This window comes from Dendrobates tinctorius, unplaced genomic scaffold (assembly GCF_039654945.1).
Source record: "Dendrobates tinctorius isolate UK_male_01 unplaced genomic scaffold, ASM3965494v1 ptg000251l, whole genome shotgun sequence".
In the NCBI taxonomy this organism is placed as follows: domain Eukaryota; kingdom Metazoa; phylum Chordata; class Amphibia; order Anura; family Dendrobatidae; genus Dendrobates; species Dendrobates tinctorius.
The window spans coordinates 5027068-5041814 of NW_027361918.1; the positions used below are offsets into that span (position 1 = coordinate 5027068).

The 14747-nt window shown below is 56.0% G+C and overlaps 1 protein-coding gene across 2 annotated transcripts in view; it reads left to right on the plus strand.

Moving 5' to 3' along the window:
• The window catches only part of NRBP1 (nuclear receptor binding protein 1), a 56866-nt gene that overhangs the window by 37408 nt on the left and 4711 nt on the right, over positions 1–14747 (plus strand). For both annotated transcript variants that reach the window (XM_073557771.1, XM_073557772.1), the window contains 4 exons: positions 1123–1225; positions 1299–1349; positions 1574–1709; positions 1787–1840. In XM_073557771.1, coding sequence (XP_073413872.1) covers positions 1123–1225; positions 1299–1349; positions 1574–1709; positions 1787–1840 — 344 coding nt within the window. The remainder of the gene's footprint in view (positions 1–1122; positions 1226–1298; positions 1350–1573; positions 1710–1786; positions 1841–14747) is intronic.

Below are 14747 nucleotides of genomic sequence, written 5' to 3' on the forward strand. Positions count from 1 at the left end.
TAGCCCTGTCTTAGTCTTTTCTGTTCCCCCTTTTACCATGGCTCGCTCGTCTTCCCTCCCCTTAGCCCTGTCTGTCTTTTCTGTTCCCCCTTCTACCATGGCTCGCTCGTCTTCCCTCCCCTTAGCCCTGTCTTAGTCTTTCCTGTTCCCCCTTCTACCATGGCTCGCTCGTCTTCCCTCCCCTTAGCCCTGTCTTAGTCTTTCCTGTTCCCCCTTCTACCATGGCTCGCTCGTCTTTCCTCCCCTTAGCCCTGTCTGTCTTTTCTGTTCCCCCTTCTACCATGGCTCGCTCGTCTCCCCTCCCCTTAGCCCTGTCTTAGTCTTTCCTGTTCCCCCTTCTACCATGGCTCGCTCGTCTTCCCTCCCCTTAGCCCTGTCTTAGTCTTTTCTGTTCCCCCTTCTACCATGGCTCGCTCGTCTTTCCTCCCCTTAGCCCTGTCTGTCTTTTCTGTTCCCCCTTCTACCATGGCTCGCTCGTCTTCCCTCCCCTTAGCCCTGTCTTAGTCTTTTCTGTTCCCCCTTCTACCATGGCTCGCTCGTCTTTCCTCCCCTTAGCCCTGTCTGTCTTTTCTGTTCCCCCTTCTACCATGGCTCGCTCGTCTTTCCTCCCCTTAGCCCTGTCTGTCTTTTCTGTTCCCCCTTCTACCATGGCTCGCTCGTCTTTCCTCCCCTTAGCCCTGTCTGTCTTTTCTGTTCCCCCTTCTACCATGGCTCGCTCGTCTTCCCTCCCCTTAGCCCTGTCTTAGTCTTTTCTGTTCCCCCTTCTACCATGGCTCGCTCGTCTTCCCTCCCCTTAGCCCTGTCTTAGTCTTTCCTGTTCCCCCTTCTACCATGGCTCGCTCGTCTTCCCTCCCCTTAGCCCTGTCTTAGTCTTTTCTGTTCCCCCTTCTACCATGGCTCGCTCGTCTTTCCTCCCCTTAGCCCTGTCTGTCTTTTCTGTTCCCCCTTCTACCATGGCTCGCCCGTCTCCCCTCCCCTTAGCCCTGTCTTTGTCTTTTCTGTTCCCCCTTCTACCATGGCTTGCTCGTCTTCCCTCACGCTGTCTGAGTTGTGGCTTTCTCGTCTGCCCTGTGCCCGCCATTTTTCTGGTGTTCGTGTCTGCAATGCCCTCTCCTTCTACAGACATGATTCCTGAAAATGCCTTAGAAGAAATGACGAAGAACCGTGATATGAGCGCCGTCTTGGCTGAAATCAATCACTGTGACCGGGTTGGCGTTCAGATGATGTGAGTATAGTCAGCCATAATGTCTGCTACCCGTCCTCCAGGCCGCTAGGTGTCACTTCTCTCTGTTCCTCAGGTTCTCGCAGTCCCCGGCTCTGGAGCTGGACAAGTTTCTAGAAGACGTCAGGTGAGAAGTTAATCACTCAGAGAAGATCGGGGGTTAGCTGGGTGTTGTAGTCCATCACAGCTGGGGTCACGTCATCGATAGGAGGAACGCAAGCGTATATTATCCATATGCCAGCTGGGTGTAGTAGTCTGTCTCAGCCAGGGAAGGCTATGTATGCTGATGGAGAACCGGGGAGAGACGGCTGGGAGTTGTAGTAGGTCACAGATTTATTTCCTGTCCTGTAGAAATGGCATTTACCCCCTGACCGCATTTGGAATTCCTCGACCTCAGCAGCCACAACAGGAAGTGGTTAAATCCCCCGTCATTCCTCCCTCTGTGAAGACCCCAACTCCCGAACCGGCTGAGTTGGAGACACGGAAGGCGAGTTGTAGGTTTCATAGTTAGAGCCGTCGTCGCCCTGATCCGCAGAGCTGACACTCTATCTGTGTGCTGTGCAGGTGGTGCAGATGCAGTGCAACATCGAGTCTGTGGACGAAGGAGCAAAGACCCATGTAAGACTGCATGTGTGCAGTGCGACTACTACCCCCACCGTAGCCTTCTCAATACCCTCCACAGGCGATGTCTACACCCCCTCACCCTCTACAGGCGATGTCTACACCCCCTCACCCTCTACAGGCGATGTCTACACCCCCTCACCCTCCACAGGCGGTGTCTACACCCCTATATACTCCTGCCCTCACCCTCTACAGGCGATGTCTACACCCCCTCACCCTCTACAGGCGATGTCTACACCCCCTCACCCTCCACAGGCGATGTCTACACCCCTATATACTCCTGCCCTCACCCTCTACAGGCGATGTCTACACCCCTATATACTACCCTCACCCTCCACAGGCGATGTCTACACCCCCTCACCCTCTACAGGCGATGTCTACACCCCCTCACCCTCCACAGGCGATGTCTACACCCCCTCACCCTCCACAGGCGATGTCTACACCCCCTCACCCTCCACAGGCGATGTCTACACCCCCTCACCCTCCACAGGCGATGTCTACACCCCCTCACCCTCCACAGGCGATGTCTACACCCCCTCACCCTCCACAGGCGGTGTCTACACCCCTATATACTCCTGCCCTCACCCTCCACAGGCGATGTCTACACCCCTATATACTCCTGCCCTCACCATCTACAGGCGATGTCTACACCCCTATATACTCCTGCCCTCACCCTCTACAGGCGATGTCTACACCCCTATATACTACTGCCCTCACCCTCCACAGGCGATGTCTACACCCCTATATACTACTGCCCTCACCCTCCACAGGCGGTGTCTACACCCCTATATACTCCTGCCCTCACCATCTACAGGCGGTGTCTACACCCCTATATACTCCTGCCCTCACCCTCTACAGGCGATGTCTACACCCCTATATACTACTGCCCTCACCCTCCACAGGCGATGTCTACACCCCTATATACTACTGCCCTCACCCTCTACAGGCGGTGTCTACACCCCTATATACTCCTGCCCTCACCCTCTACAGGCGGTGTCTACACCCCTATATACTCCTGCCCTCACCCTCTACAGGCGATGTCTACACCCCTATATACTACTGCCCTCACCCTCCACAGGCGATGTCTACACCCCTATATACTCCTGCCCTCACCCTCCACAGGCGGTGTCTACACCCCTATATACTCCTGCCCTCACCCTCTACAGGCGATGTCTACACCCCTATATACTCCTGCCCTCACCCTCTACAGGCGATGTCTACACCCCTATATACTCCTGCCCTCACCCTCCACAGGCGATGTCTACACCCCTATATACTACTGCCCTCACCCTCCACAGGCGATGTCTACACCCCTATATACTACTGCCCTCACCCTCCACAGGCGATGTCTACACCCCTATATACTACTGCCCTCACCCTCTACAGGCGGTGTCTACACCCCTATATACTACTGCCCTCACCCTCCACAGGCGGTGTCTACACCCCTATATACTACTGCCCTCACCCTCCACAGGCGATGTCTACACCCCTATATACTACTGCCCTCACCCTCCACAGGCGATGTCTACACCCCTATATACTACCCTCACCCTCCACAGGCGGTGTCTACACCCCTATATACTACTGCCCTCACCCTCCACAGGCGATGTCTACACCCCTATATACTACTGCCCTCCCCCTCTACAGGCGGTGTCTACACCCCTATATACTCCTGCCCTCACCCTCCACAGGCGATGTCTACACCCCTATATACTACTGCCCTCACCCTCTACAGGCGATGTCTACACCCCTATATACTACCCTCACCCTCCACAGGCGGTGTCTACACCCCTATATACTACTGCCCTCACCCTCCACAGGCGGTGTCTACACCCCTATATACTCCTGCCCTCACCCTCCACAGGCGATGTCTACACCCCTATATACTCCTGCCCTCACCCTCCACAGGCGATGTCTACACCCCTATATACTACTGCCCTCACCCTCCACAGGCGATGTCTACACCCCTATATACTACTGCCCTCACCCTCTACAGGCGGTGTCTACACCCCTATATACTACTGCCCTCACCCTCCACAGGCGATGTCTACACCCCTATATACTACTGCCCTCACCCTCCACAGGCGGTGTCTACACCCCTATATACTACCCTCACCCTCCACAGGCGATGTCTACACCCCCTCACCCTCTACAGGCGATGTCTACACCCCTATATACTACCCTCACCCTCCACAGGCGATGTCTACACCCCCTCACCCTCTACAGGCGATGTCTACACCCCTATATACTACCCTCACCCTCCACAGGCGATGTCTACACCCCCTCACCCTCTACAGGCGATGTCTACACCCCTATATACTACTGCCCTCACCCTCCACAGATGATGTCTACACCCCTATATACTGCCCTCACCCTCCACAGGCGATGTCTACACCCCCTCACCCTCTACAGGCGATGTCTACACCCCTATATACTACCCTCACCCTCCACAGGCGATGTCTACACCCCCTCACCCTCTACAGGCGATGTCTACACCCCTATATACTCCTGCCCTCACCCTCTACAGGCGATGTCTACACCCCTATATACTCCTGCCCTCACCCTCCACAGGCGATGTCTACACCCCTATATACTACTGCCCTCACCCTCCACAGGCGATGTCTACACCCCTATATACTACTGCCCTCACCCTCCACAGGCGATGTCTACACCCCTATATACTACTGCCCTCACCCTCTACAGGCGGTGTCTACACCCCTATATACTACTGCCCTCACCCTCCACAGGCGGTGTCTACACCCCTATATACTACTGCCCTCACCCTCCACAGGCGATGTCTACACCCCTATATACTACTGCCCTCACCCTCCACAGGCGATGTCTACACCCCTATATACTACCCTCACCCTCCACAGGCGGTGTCTACACCCCTATATACTACTGCCCTCACCCTCCACAGGCGATGTCTACACCCCTATATACTACTGCCCTCCCCCCCTCTACAGGCGGTGTCTACACCCCTATATACTCCTGCCCTCACCCTCCACAGGCGATGTCTACACCCCTATATACTACTGCCCTCACCCTCTACAGGCGATGTCTACACCCCTATATACTACCCTCACCCTCCACAGGCGGTGTCTACACCCCTATATACTCCTGCCCTCACCCTCCACAGGCGGTGTCTACACCCCTACATACTCCTGCCCTCACCCTCCACAGGCGATGTCTACACCCCTATATACTCCTGCCCTCACCCTCCACAGGCGATGTCTACACCCCTATATACTACTGCCCTCACCCTCTACAGGCGATGTCTACACCCCTATATACTACTGCCCTCACCCTCCACAGGCGGTGTCTACACCCCTATATACTACTGCCCTCACCCTCCACAGGCGATGTCTACACCCCTATATACTCCTGCCCTCACCCTCCACAGGCGATGTCTACACCCCTATATACTACTGCCCTCACCCTCTACAGGCGATGTCTACACCCCTATATACTACCCTCACCCTCCACAGGCGGTGTCTACACCCCTATATACTACTGCCCTCACCCTCCACAGGCGATGTCTACACCCCTATATACTACTGCCCTCCCCCTCTACAGGCGATGTCTACACCCCTATATACTCCTGCCCTCACCCTCCACAGGCGATGTCTACACCCCTATATACTACTGCCCTCACCCTCTACAGGCGATGTCTACACCCCTATATACTACCCTCACCCTCCACAGGCGGTGTCTACACCCCTATATACTACTGCCCTCACCCTCCACAGGCGGTGTCTACACCCCTATATACTCCTGCCCTCACCCTCCACAGGCGATGTCTACACCCCTATATACTCCTGCCCTCACCCTCCACAGGCGATGTCTACACCCCTATATACTACTGCCCTCACCCTCTACAGGCGGTGTCTACACCCCTATATACTACTGCCCTCACCCTCTACAGGCGGTGTCTACACCCCTATATACTACTGCCCTCACCCTCCACAGGCGATGTCTACACCCCTATATACTACTGCCCTCACCCTCCACAGGCGGTGTCTACACCCCTATATACTACCCTCACCCTCCACAGGCGATGTCTACACCCCCTCACCCTCTACAGGCGATGTCTACACCCCTATATACTACCCTCACCCTCCACAGGCGATGTCTACACCCCCTCACCCTCTACAGGCGATGTCTACACCCCTATATACTACTGCCCTCACCCTCCACAGATGATGTCTACACCCCTATATACTGCCCTCACCCTCCACAGGCGATGTCTACACCCCTATATACTCCTGCCCTCACCCTCTACAGGTGATGTCTACACCCCTATATACTACCCTCACCCTCCACAGGCAGTGTCTACACCCCTATATACTCCTGCCCTCACCCTCCACAGGCGATGTCTACACCCCTATATACTCCTGCCCTCACCCTCTACAGGTGATGTCTACACCCCTATATACTACCCTCACCCTCCACAGGCAGTGTCTACACCCCTATATACTCCTGCCCTCACCCTCCACAGGCAGTGTCTACACCCCTATATACTCCTGCCTTCACCCTCCACAGGCGATGTCTACACCCCCTCACCCTCTACAGGCGATGTCTACACCCCTATATACTACCCTCACCCTCTACAGGCGATGTCTACACCCCCTCACCCTCTACAGGCGATGTCTACACCCCCTCACCCTCCACAGGCGATGTCTACACCCCCTCACCCTCCACAGGCGATGTCTACACCCCCTCACCCTCCACAGGCGATATCTACACCCCCTCACCCTCCACAGGCGATGTCTACACCCCCTCACCCTCCACAGGCGATGTCTACACCCCCTCACCCTCCACAGGCGATGTCTACACCCCCTCACCCTCCACAGGCGATGTCTACACCCCCTCACCCTCCACAGGCGATGTCTACACCCCCTCACCCTCCACAGGCGATGTCTACACCCCCTCACCCTCCACAGGCGATGTCTACACCCCCTCACCCTCCACAGGCGATGTCTACACCCCCTCACCCTCCACAGGCGATGTCTACACCCCCTCACCCTCCACAGGCGATGTCTACACCCCCTCACCCTCCACAGGCGATGTCTACACCCCCTCACCCTCCACAGGCGATGTCTACACCCCCTCACCCTCCACAGGCGATGTCTACACCCCCTCACCCTCCACAGGCGATGTCTACACCCCCTCACCCTCCACAGGCGATGTCTACACCCCCTCACCCTCCATAGGCGATGTCTACACCCCTATATACTCCTGCCTTCACCCTCCACAGGCGATGTCTACACCCCTATATAATCCTGCCCTCACCCTCTACAGGCAATGTCTACACCCCTATATACTACCCTCACCCTCCACAGGCGGTGTCTACACCCCTATATAATCCTGCCCTCACCCTCTACAGGCGATGTCTACACCCCTATATACTACCCTCACCCTCCACAGGTGATGTCTACACCCCCTCACCCTCTACAGGCGATGTCTACACCCCTATATACTACTGCCCTCACCCTCCACAGGCGATGTCTACACCCCTATATACTCCTGCCCTCACCCTCCACAGGCGATGTCTACACCCCTATATACTCCTGCCCTCACCCTCTACAGGCGAAGTCTACACCCCTATATACTACTGCCCTCACCCTCCACAGGCGATGTCTACACCCCTATATACTCCTGCCCTCACCCTCCACAGGAGGTGTCTACACCCCTATATACTCCTGCCCTCACCCTCCACAGGCGATGTCTACACCCCTATATACTCCTGCCCTCACCCTCTACAGGCGATGTCTACACCCCTATATACTACTGCCCTCACCCTCCACAGGCGATGTCTACACCCCTATATACTACTGCCCTCACCCTCCACAGGCGATGTCTACACCCCTATATACTCCTGCCCTCACCCTCCACAGGAGGTGTCTACACCCCTATATACTCCTGCCCACACCCTCCTCGGAATGTCTACACCCCTATATACTCCTGCCCTCCCCCTCTACAGGCGATGTCTACACCCCTATATACTCCTGCCCTCACCCTCCACAGGCGGTGTCTACACCCCTATATACTCCTGCCCTCACCCTCTACAGGCGATGTCTACACCCCTATATACTCCTGCCCTCACCCTCCTCGGAATGTCTACACCCCTATATACTCCTGCCCTCACCCTCCACAGGCGGTGTCTACACCCCTATATACTCCTGCCCTCACCCTCCACAGGCGATGCCTACACCCCTATATACTCCTTCCCTCACCCTCCACAGGCGATGTCTACACCCCTATATACTCCTGCCCTCACCCTCCTCGGAATGTCTACACCCCTATATACTCCTGCCCTCACCCTCCACAGGCGGTGTCTACACCCCTATATACTCCTGCCCTCACCCTCCACAGGCGATGTCTACACCCCTTTATACTCCTGCCCTCACCCTCCTCGGAATGTCTACACTCCTATATACTCCTGCCCTCACCCTCCACAGGCGGTGTCTACACCCCTATATACTCCTGCCCTCACCCTCCACAGGCGATGTCTACACCCCTATATACTACTGCCCTCCCCCTCTACAGGCGGTGTCTACACCCCTATATACTCCTGCCCTCACCCTCCACAGGCGATGTCTACACCCCTATATACTCCTTCCCTCACCCTCCACAGGCGATGTCTACACCCCTATACACTCCTGCCCTCACCCTCCTCGGAATATCTACACCCCTATATACTCCTGCCCTCACCCTCCATAGGCGATGTCTGCACCCCTATATACTCCTTCCCTCACCCTCCACAGGCGATGTCTACACCCCTATATACTCCTGCCCTCACCCTCCACAGGAGGTGTCTACACCCCTATATACTCCTGCCCTCACCCTCCTCGGAATGTCTACACCCCTATATACTCCTGCCCTCCCCCTCCACAGGCGGTGTCTACACCCCTACATACTCCTGCCCTCACCCTCCACAGGCGATGTCTACACCCCTATATACTCCTGCCCTCACCCTCCACAGGCAATGTCTACACCCCTATATACTCCTGCCCTCACCCTCCACAGGCGGTCTCTACACCCCTATATACTCCTGCCCTCACCCTCCACATGCGATGTCTACACCCCTATATACTCCTGCCTTCACCCTCCACAGGCGATGTCTACACCCCTATATACTACCCTCACCCTCCACATGCGATGTCTACACCCCTATATACTACTGCTCTCACCCTCCACAGGCGATGTCTACACCCCTATATACTACCCTCACCCTCCACATGCGATGTCTACACCCCTATATACTACTGCTCTCACCCTCCACAGGCGATGTCTACACCCCTATATACTCCTGCCCTCACCCTCCACAGGCGGTGTCTACACCCCTATATACTCCTGCCCTCACCCTCTACAGGCGATGTCTACACCCCTATATACTCCTGCCCTCACCCTCCATAGGCGATGTCTACACCCCTATATACTCCTGCCCTCACCCTCCACAGGCGGTGTCTACACCCTTATATACTCCTGCCCTCACCCTCCACAGGCGGTGTCTACACCCCTATATACTACTGCCCTCCCCCTCCACAGGCGATGTCTACACCCCTATATACTCCTGCCCTCACCCTCCACAGGCGATGTCTACACCCCTATATACTACTGCCCTCCCCCTCTACAGGCGGTGTCTACACCCCTATATACTCCTGCCCTCACCCTCCACAGGCGATGTCTACACCCCTATATACTACTGCCCTCACCCTCCACAGGAGGTGTCTACACCCCTATATACTCCTGCCCTCACCCTCTACAGGCGATGTCTACACCCCTATATACTCCTGCCCTCACCCTCCACAGGAGGTGTCTACACCCCTATATACTACTGCCCTCACCCTCCACAGGCGATGTCTACACCCCTATATACTCCTGCCCTCACTCTCCAGAGATTATATCTACACTTCTATATACTCCTGCCCTCACTCTCCAGAGATTATATCTACACTTCTATATACTACTGCCCTCACTCTCTACACTTTTCCGCCAGATTTTGTTTTCCAGTCATCTCCTCCACAGACTTTCCCTCCTCTCACCCTCTTTTCTGCTCGCATCTTCCTCCATCTTCTCTGCTGACCTTCTTTCCTCTTACCATGTGTTCAGCCTTCCTACTCTCCTCCTCCTCCTCCTCCTCCTGGCTCTTGCCTCCTTTTACGCCATCTGTTCTTCTCCTCTGCAGACCTTCCCTTCTCTCGCCCTTTGTTCTGCACGCTTCCTCCATCTCCTCTGCAGACCTTCCCTCCTCTCACTCTGTTCTGCACGCTTCCTCCTCCATCTCTGCAGACCTTCCCTCCTCTCACTCTCTGTTCTTCCCGTGTCCTCCTCCATCTCCTCTGCAGACCTTCCTTCCTCTCACTCTCTGTTCTGCACGCTTCCTCCTCCTCCTCCTGGCTCTTGCCTCCTTTTACGCCACCTGTTCTTCTCCTCTGCAGACCTTCCCTTCTCTCGCCCTCTGTTCTGCACGCTTCCTCCATCTCCTCTGCAGACCTTCCCTCCTCTCACTCTCTGTTCTGCACGCTTCCTCGATCTCCTCTGCAGACCTTCCCTCCTCTCGCCCTGTGTTCTGCACGCTTCCTCGATCTCCTCTGCAGACCTTCCCCCCTCTCACTCTCTGTTCTGCACGCTTCCTCCTCCATCTCCTCTGCAGACCTTTCCTCCTCCATCTCCTCTGCAGACCTTCCCTCCTCTCACTTTTCTGCACGCTTCCTCCTCCATCTCCTCTGCAGACCTTTCCTCCTCCATCTCCTCTGCAGACCTTCCCTCCTCTCACTCTCTGTTCTGCACGCTTCCTCCTCCATCTCCTCTGCAGACCTTCCCTCCTCTTACTCTGTTCTGCCTGCTTCCTCCTCCATCTCCTCTGCAGACCTTCCCTCCTCTCACTCTCTGTTCTGCACGCTTCCTCCTCCATCTCCTCTGCAGACCTTCCCTCCTCTTACTCTGCTCTGCCCGCTTCCTCCTCCGTCTCCTCTGCAGACCTTCCCTCCTCTCACCCTGTGTTCTGCACGCTTCCTCCTCCATCTCCTCTGCAGACCTTCCCTCCTCTCACCCTGTGTTCTGCACGCTTTCTCCTCCATCTCCTCTGCAGACCTTCCCACCTCACTCTCTGTTCTGCCCGCTTCCTCCTCCTTCTCCTCTGCAGACCTTCCCTCCTCTCACCCTGTGTTCTGCCCGCTTCCTCCTCCATCTCCTCTGCAGACCTTCCCTCCTCTCACCCTGTGTTCTGCACGCTTCCTCCTCCATCTCCTCTGCAGACCTTCCCTCCTCTCACCCTGTGTTCTGCACGCTTTCTCCTCCATCTCCTCTGCAGACCTTCCCACCTCACTCTCTGTTCTGCACTCTTCCTCCTCCATCTCCTCTGCAGACCTTCCCTCCTCTCACTCTGTTCTGCACGCTTCCTCCTCCATCTCCTCTGCAGACCTTCCCTCCTCTAACACTCTGTTCTGCACGCTTCCTCCTCCATCTCCTCTCCAGACCTTCCCTCCTCTCACTCTGTTCTACATGCTATCTCCTCTGCAGACCTTCACTCCTTTCACTCTGTTCTGCCTGCGTCCTCCTCCATCTCTTCTGCAGACCTTTCCTCCTCCATCTCCTCTGCAGACCTTCCCTCCTCTTACTCTGTTCTGCCCGCTTCCTCCTCCGTCTCCTCTGCAGACCTTCCCACCTCACTCTCTGTTCTGCACGCTTCCTCCTCCATCTCCTCTGCAGACCTTCCCTCCTCTCACTCTGTTCTGCACGCTCCCCTCCTCCATCTCCTCTGCAGACCTTCCCTCCTCTCACTTTCTGTTCTGCCCGCTTCCTCCTCCATCTCCTCTGCAGACCTTCCCTCCTCTCACTCTCTGTTCTGCCCGCTTCCTCCTCCATCTCCTCTGCAGACCTTCCCTCCTCTCACTCTCTGTTCTGCCCGCTTCCTCCTCCATCTCCTCTGCAGACCTTCCCTCCTCTCACCCTGTGTTCTGCACGCTTCCTCCTCCATCTCCTCTGCAGACCTTCCCTCCTCTCACCCTGTGTTCTGCACGCTTTCTCCTCCATCTCCTCTGCAGACCTTCCCACCTCACTCTCTGTTCTGCACTCTTCCTCCTCCATCTCCTCTGCAGACCTTCCCTCCTCTCACTCTGTTCTGCACGCTTCCTCCTCCATCTCCTCTGCAGACCTTCCCTCCTCTCACTCTCTGTTCTGCACACTTCCTCCTCCATCTCCTCTGCAGACTTTCCCTCCTCTCACTCTGTTCTACACGCTATCTCCTCTGCAGACCTTCCTTCCTCACTCTCTATTCTGCTTGCGTCCTCCTCCATCTCCTCTGCTGACCTTCACTCCTTTCACTCTCTGTTCTGCCCGCGTCCTCCTCCATCTCCTCTGCAGTCCTTTCCTCCTCCATCTCCTCTGCAGACCTTCCCTCCTCTCACTCTCTGTTCTGCACGCTTCCTCCTCCATCTCCTCTGCAAACCTTCCCTCCTCTCACTCTCTGTTCTGCACACTTCCTCCTCCATCTCCTCTGCAGACCTTCCCTCTCACTCTGTTCTGCATGCTTCCTCCTCCATCTCTGCAGACCTTCCCTCCTCTCACTCTCTGTTCTTCCCGCGTCCTCCTCCTCCTCACTCTGTTCTGCATGCTTCCTCCTCCATCTCCTCTGCAGACCTTCCCTCCTCTCACTCTCTGTTCTTCCCGCATCCTCCTCCTCTCACTCTGCTCTGCACGCTTCCTCCTCAATCTCCTCTGCAGACCTTCCCTCTCACTCTGCTCTGCACGCTTCCTCCTCCATCTCTGCAGACCTTCCCTCCTCTCACTCTGTTCTTCCCGTGTCCTCCTCCATTTCCTCTGCAGACCTTCCTTCCTCTCTCTCTGTTCTGCATGCTTCCTCCTCCATCTCCTCTGCAGACCTTCCTTCCTCTCACTCTCTGTTCTTCCCGCGTCCTCCTCCTCTCACTCTGTTCTGCACGCTTCCTCCTCCATCTCTGCAGACCTTCCCTCCTCTCACTCTCTGTTCTTCCCGTGTCCTCCTCCATCTCCTCTGCAGACCTTCCTTCCTCTCACTCTCTGTTCTGCACTCTTCCTCCTCCATCTCCTCTGCAGACCTTCCCTCCTCTTACTCTGTTCTGCCCGCTTCCTCCTCCGTCTCCTCTGCAGACCTTCCCACCTCACTCTCTGTTCTGCACGCTTCCTCCTCCATCTCCTCTGCAGACCTTCCCTCCTCTCACTCTCTGTTCTGCACGCTCCCCTCCTCCATCTCCTCTGCAGACCTTCCCTCCTCTCACTTTCTGTTCTGCCCGCTTCCTTCCTCTCACCTCTGTGTTCTGCATGCTTCCTCCTCCATCTCCTCTGCAGACCTTCCCTCCTCTCAGTCTCTGTTCTGCCCGCTTCCTCCTCCATCTCCTCTGCAGACCTTCCCTCCTCTCACCCTGTGTTCTGCCCGCTTCCTCCTCCATCTCCTCTGCAGACCTTCCCTCCTCTCACCCTGTGTTCTGCACGCTTCCTCCTCCATCTCCTCTGCAGACCTTCCCTCCTCTCACCCTGTGTTCTGCACGCTTTCTCCTCCATCTCCTCTGCAGACCTTCCCACCTCACTCTCTGTTCTGCACTCTTCCTCCATCTCCTCTGCAGACCTTCCCTCCTCTCACTCTGTTCTGCACGCTTCCTCCTCCATCTCCTCTGCAGACCTTCCCTCCTCTCACTCTCTGTTCTGCACACTTCCTCCTCCATCTCCTCTGCAGACTTTCCCTCCTCTCACTCTGTTCTACACGCTATCTCCTCTTCAGAACTTCCTTCCTCACTCTGTATTCTGCTTGCGTCCTCCTCCATCTCCTCTGCTGACCTTCACTCCTTTCACTCTCTGTTCTGCCCGCGTCCTCCTCCATCTCCTCTGCAGACCTTTCCTCCTCCATCTCCTCTGCAGACCTTCCCTCCTCTCACTCTGTTCTGCACGCTTCCTCCTCCTTCTCCTCTGCAGACCTTCCCTCTCACTCTGTTCTGCATGCTTCCTCTTCCATCTCTGCAGACCTTCCCTCCTCTCACTCTCTGTTCTTCCCGCGTCCTCCTCCTCTCACTCTGCACGCTTCCTCCTCCATCTCCTCTGCAGACCTTCCCTCTCACTCTGCTCTGCACGCTTCCTCCTCCATCTCTGCAGACCTTCCCTCCTCTCACTCTGTTCTTCCCGTGTCCTCCTCCATCTCCTCTGCAGACCTTCCTTCCTCTCACTCTCTGTTCTGCACACTTCCTCCTCCATCTCCTCTGCAGACCTTCCCTCCTTTCACTCTGTTATGCCCGCGTCCTCCTCCATTTCCTCTGCAGACCTTCCTTCCTCTCACTCTCTGTTCTGCATGCTTCCTCCTCCATCTCCACTGCAGACCTTCCTTCCTCTCACTCTGTTCTTCCCGCGTCCTCCTCCTCTCACTCTGTTCTGCACGCTTCCTCCTCCATCTCTGCAGACCTTCCCTCCTCTCACTCTCTGTTCTTCCCGTGTCCTCCTCCATCTCCTCTGCAGACCTTCCTTCCTCTCACTCTCTGTTCTGCACGCTTCCTCCTCCATCTCCTCTGCAGACCTTCCCTCCTTTCACTCTCTCTGTTATGCCCGCGTCCTCCTCTATTTCCTCTGCAGACCTTCCCTCCTTTCACTCTCTCTGTTCTTCCCGCATCCTCCTCCTCTCACTCTGTTCTGCACGCTTCCTCCTCCATCTCCTCTGCAGACCTTCCTTCCTCTCACTCTCTGTTCTTTCCGCGTCCTCCTCCTCTCACTCTGTTCTGCACGCTTCCTCCTCCATCTCCTCTGCAGACCTTCCTTCCTCTCACTCTGTTCTTCCCGCGTCCTCCTCCTTTCACTCTGTTCTGCACGCTTCCTCCTCCACCTCCTCTGCAGACCTTCCTTCCTCTCACTCTGTTCTTCCCGCATCCTCCTCCTC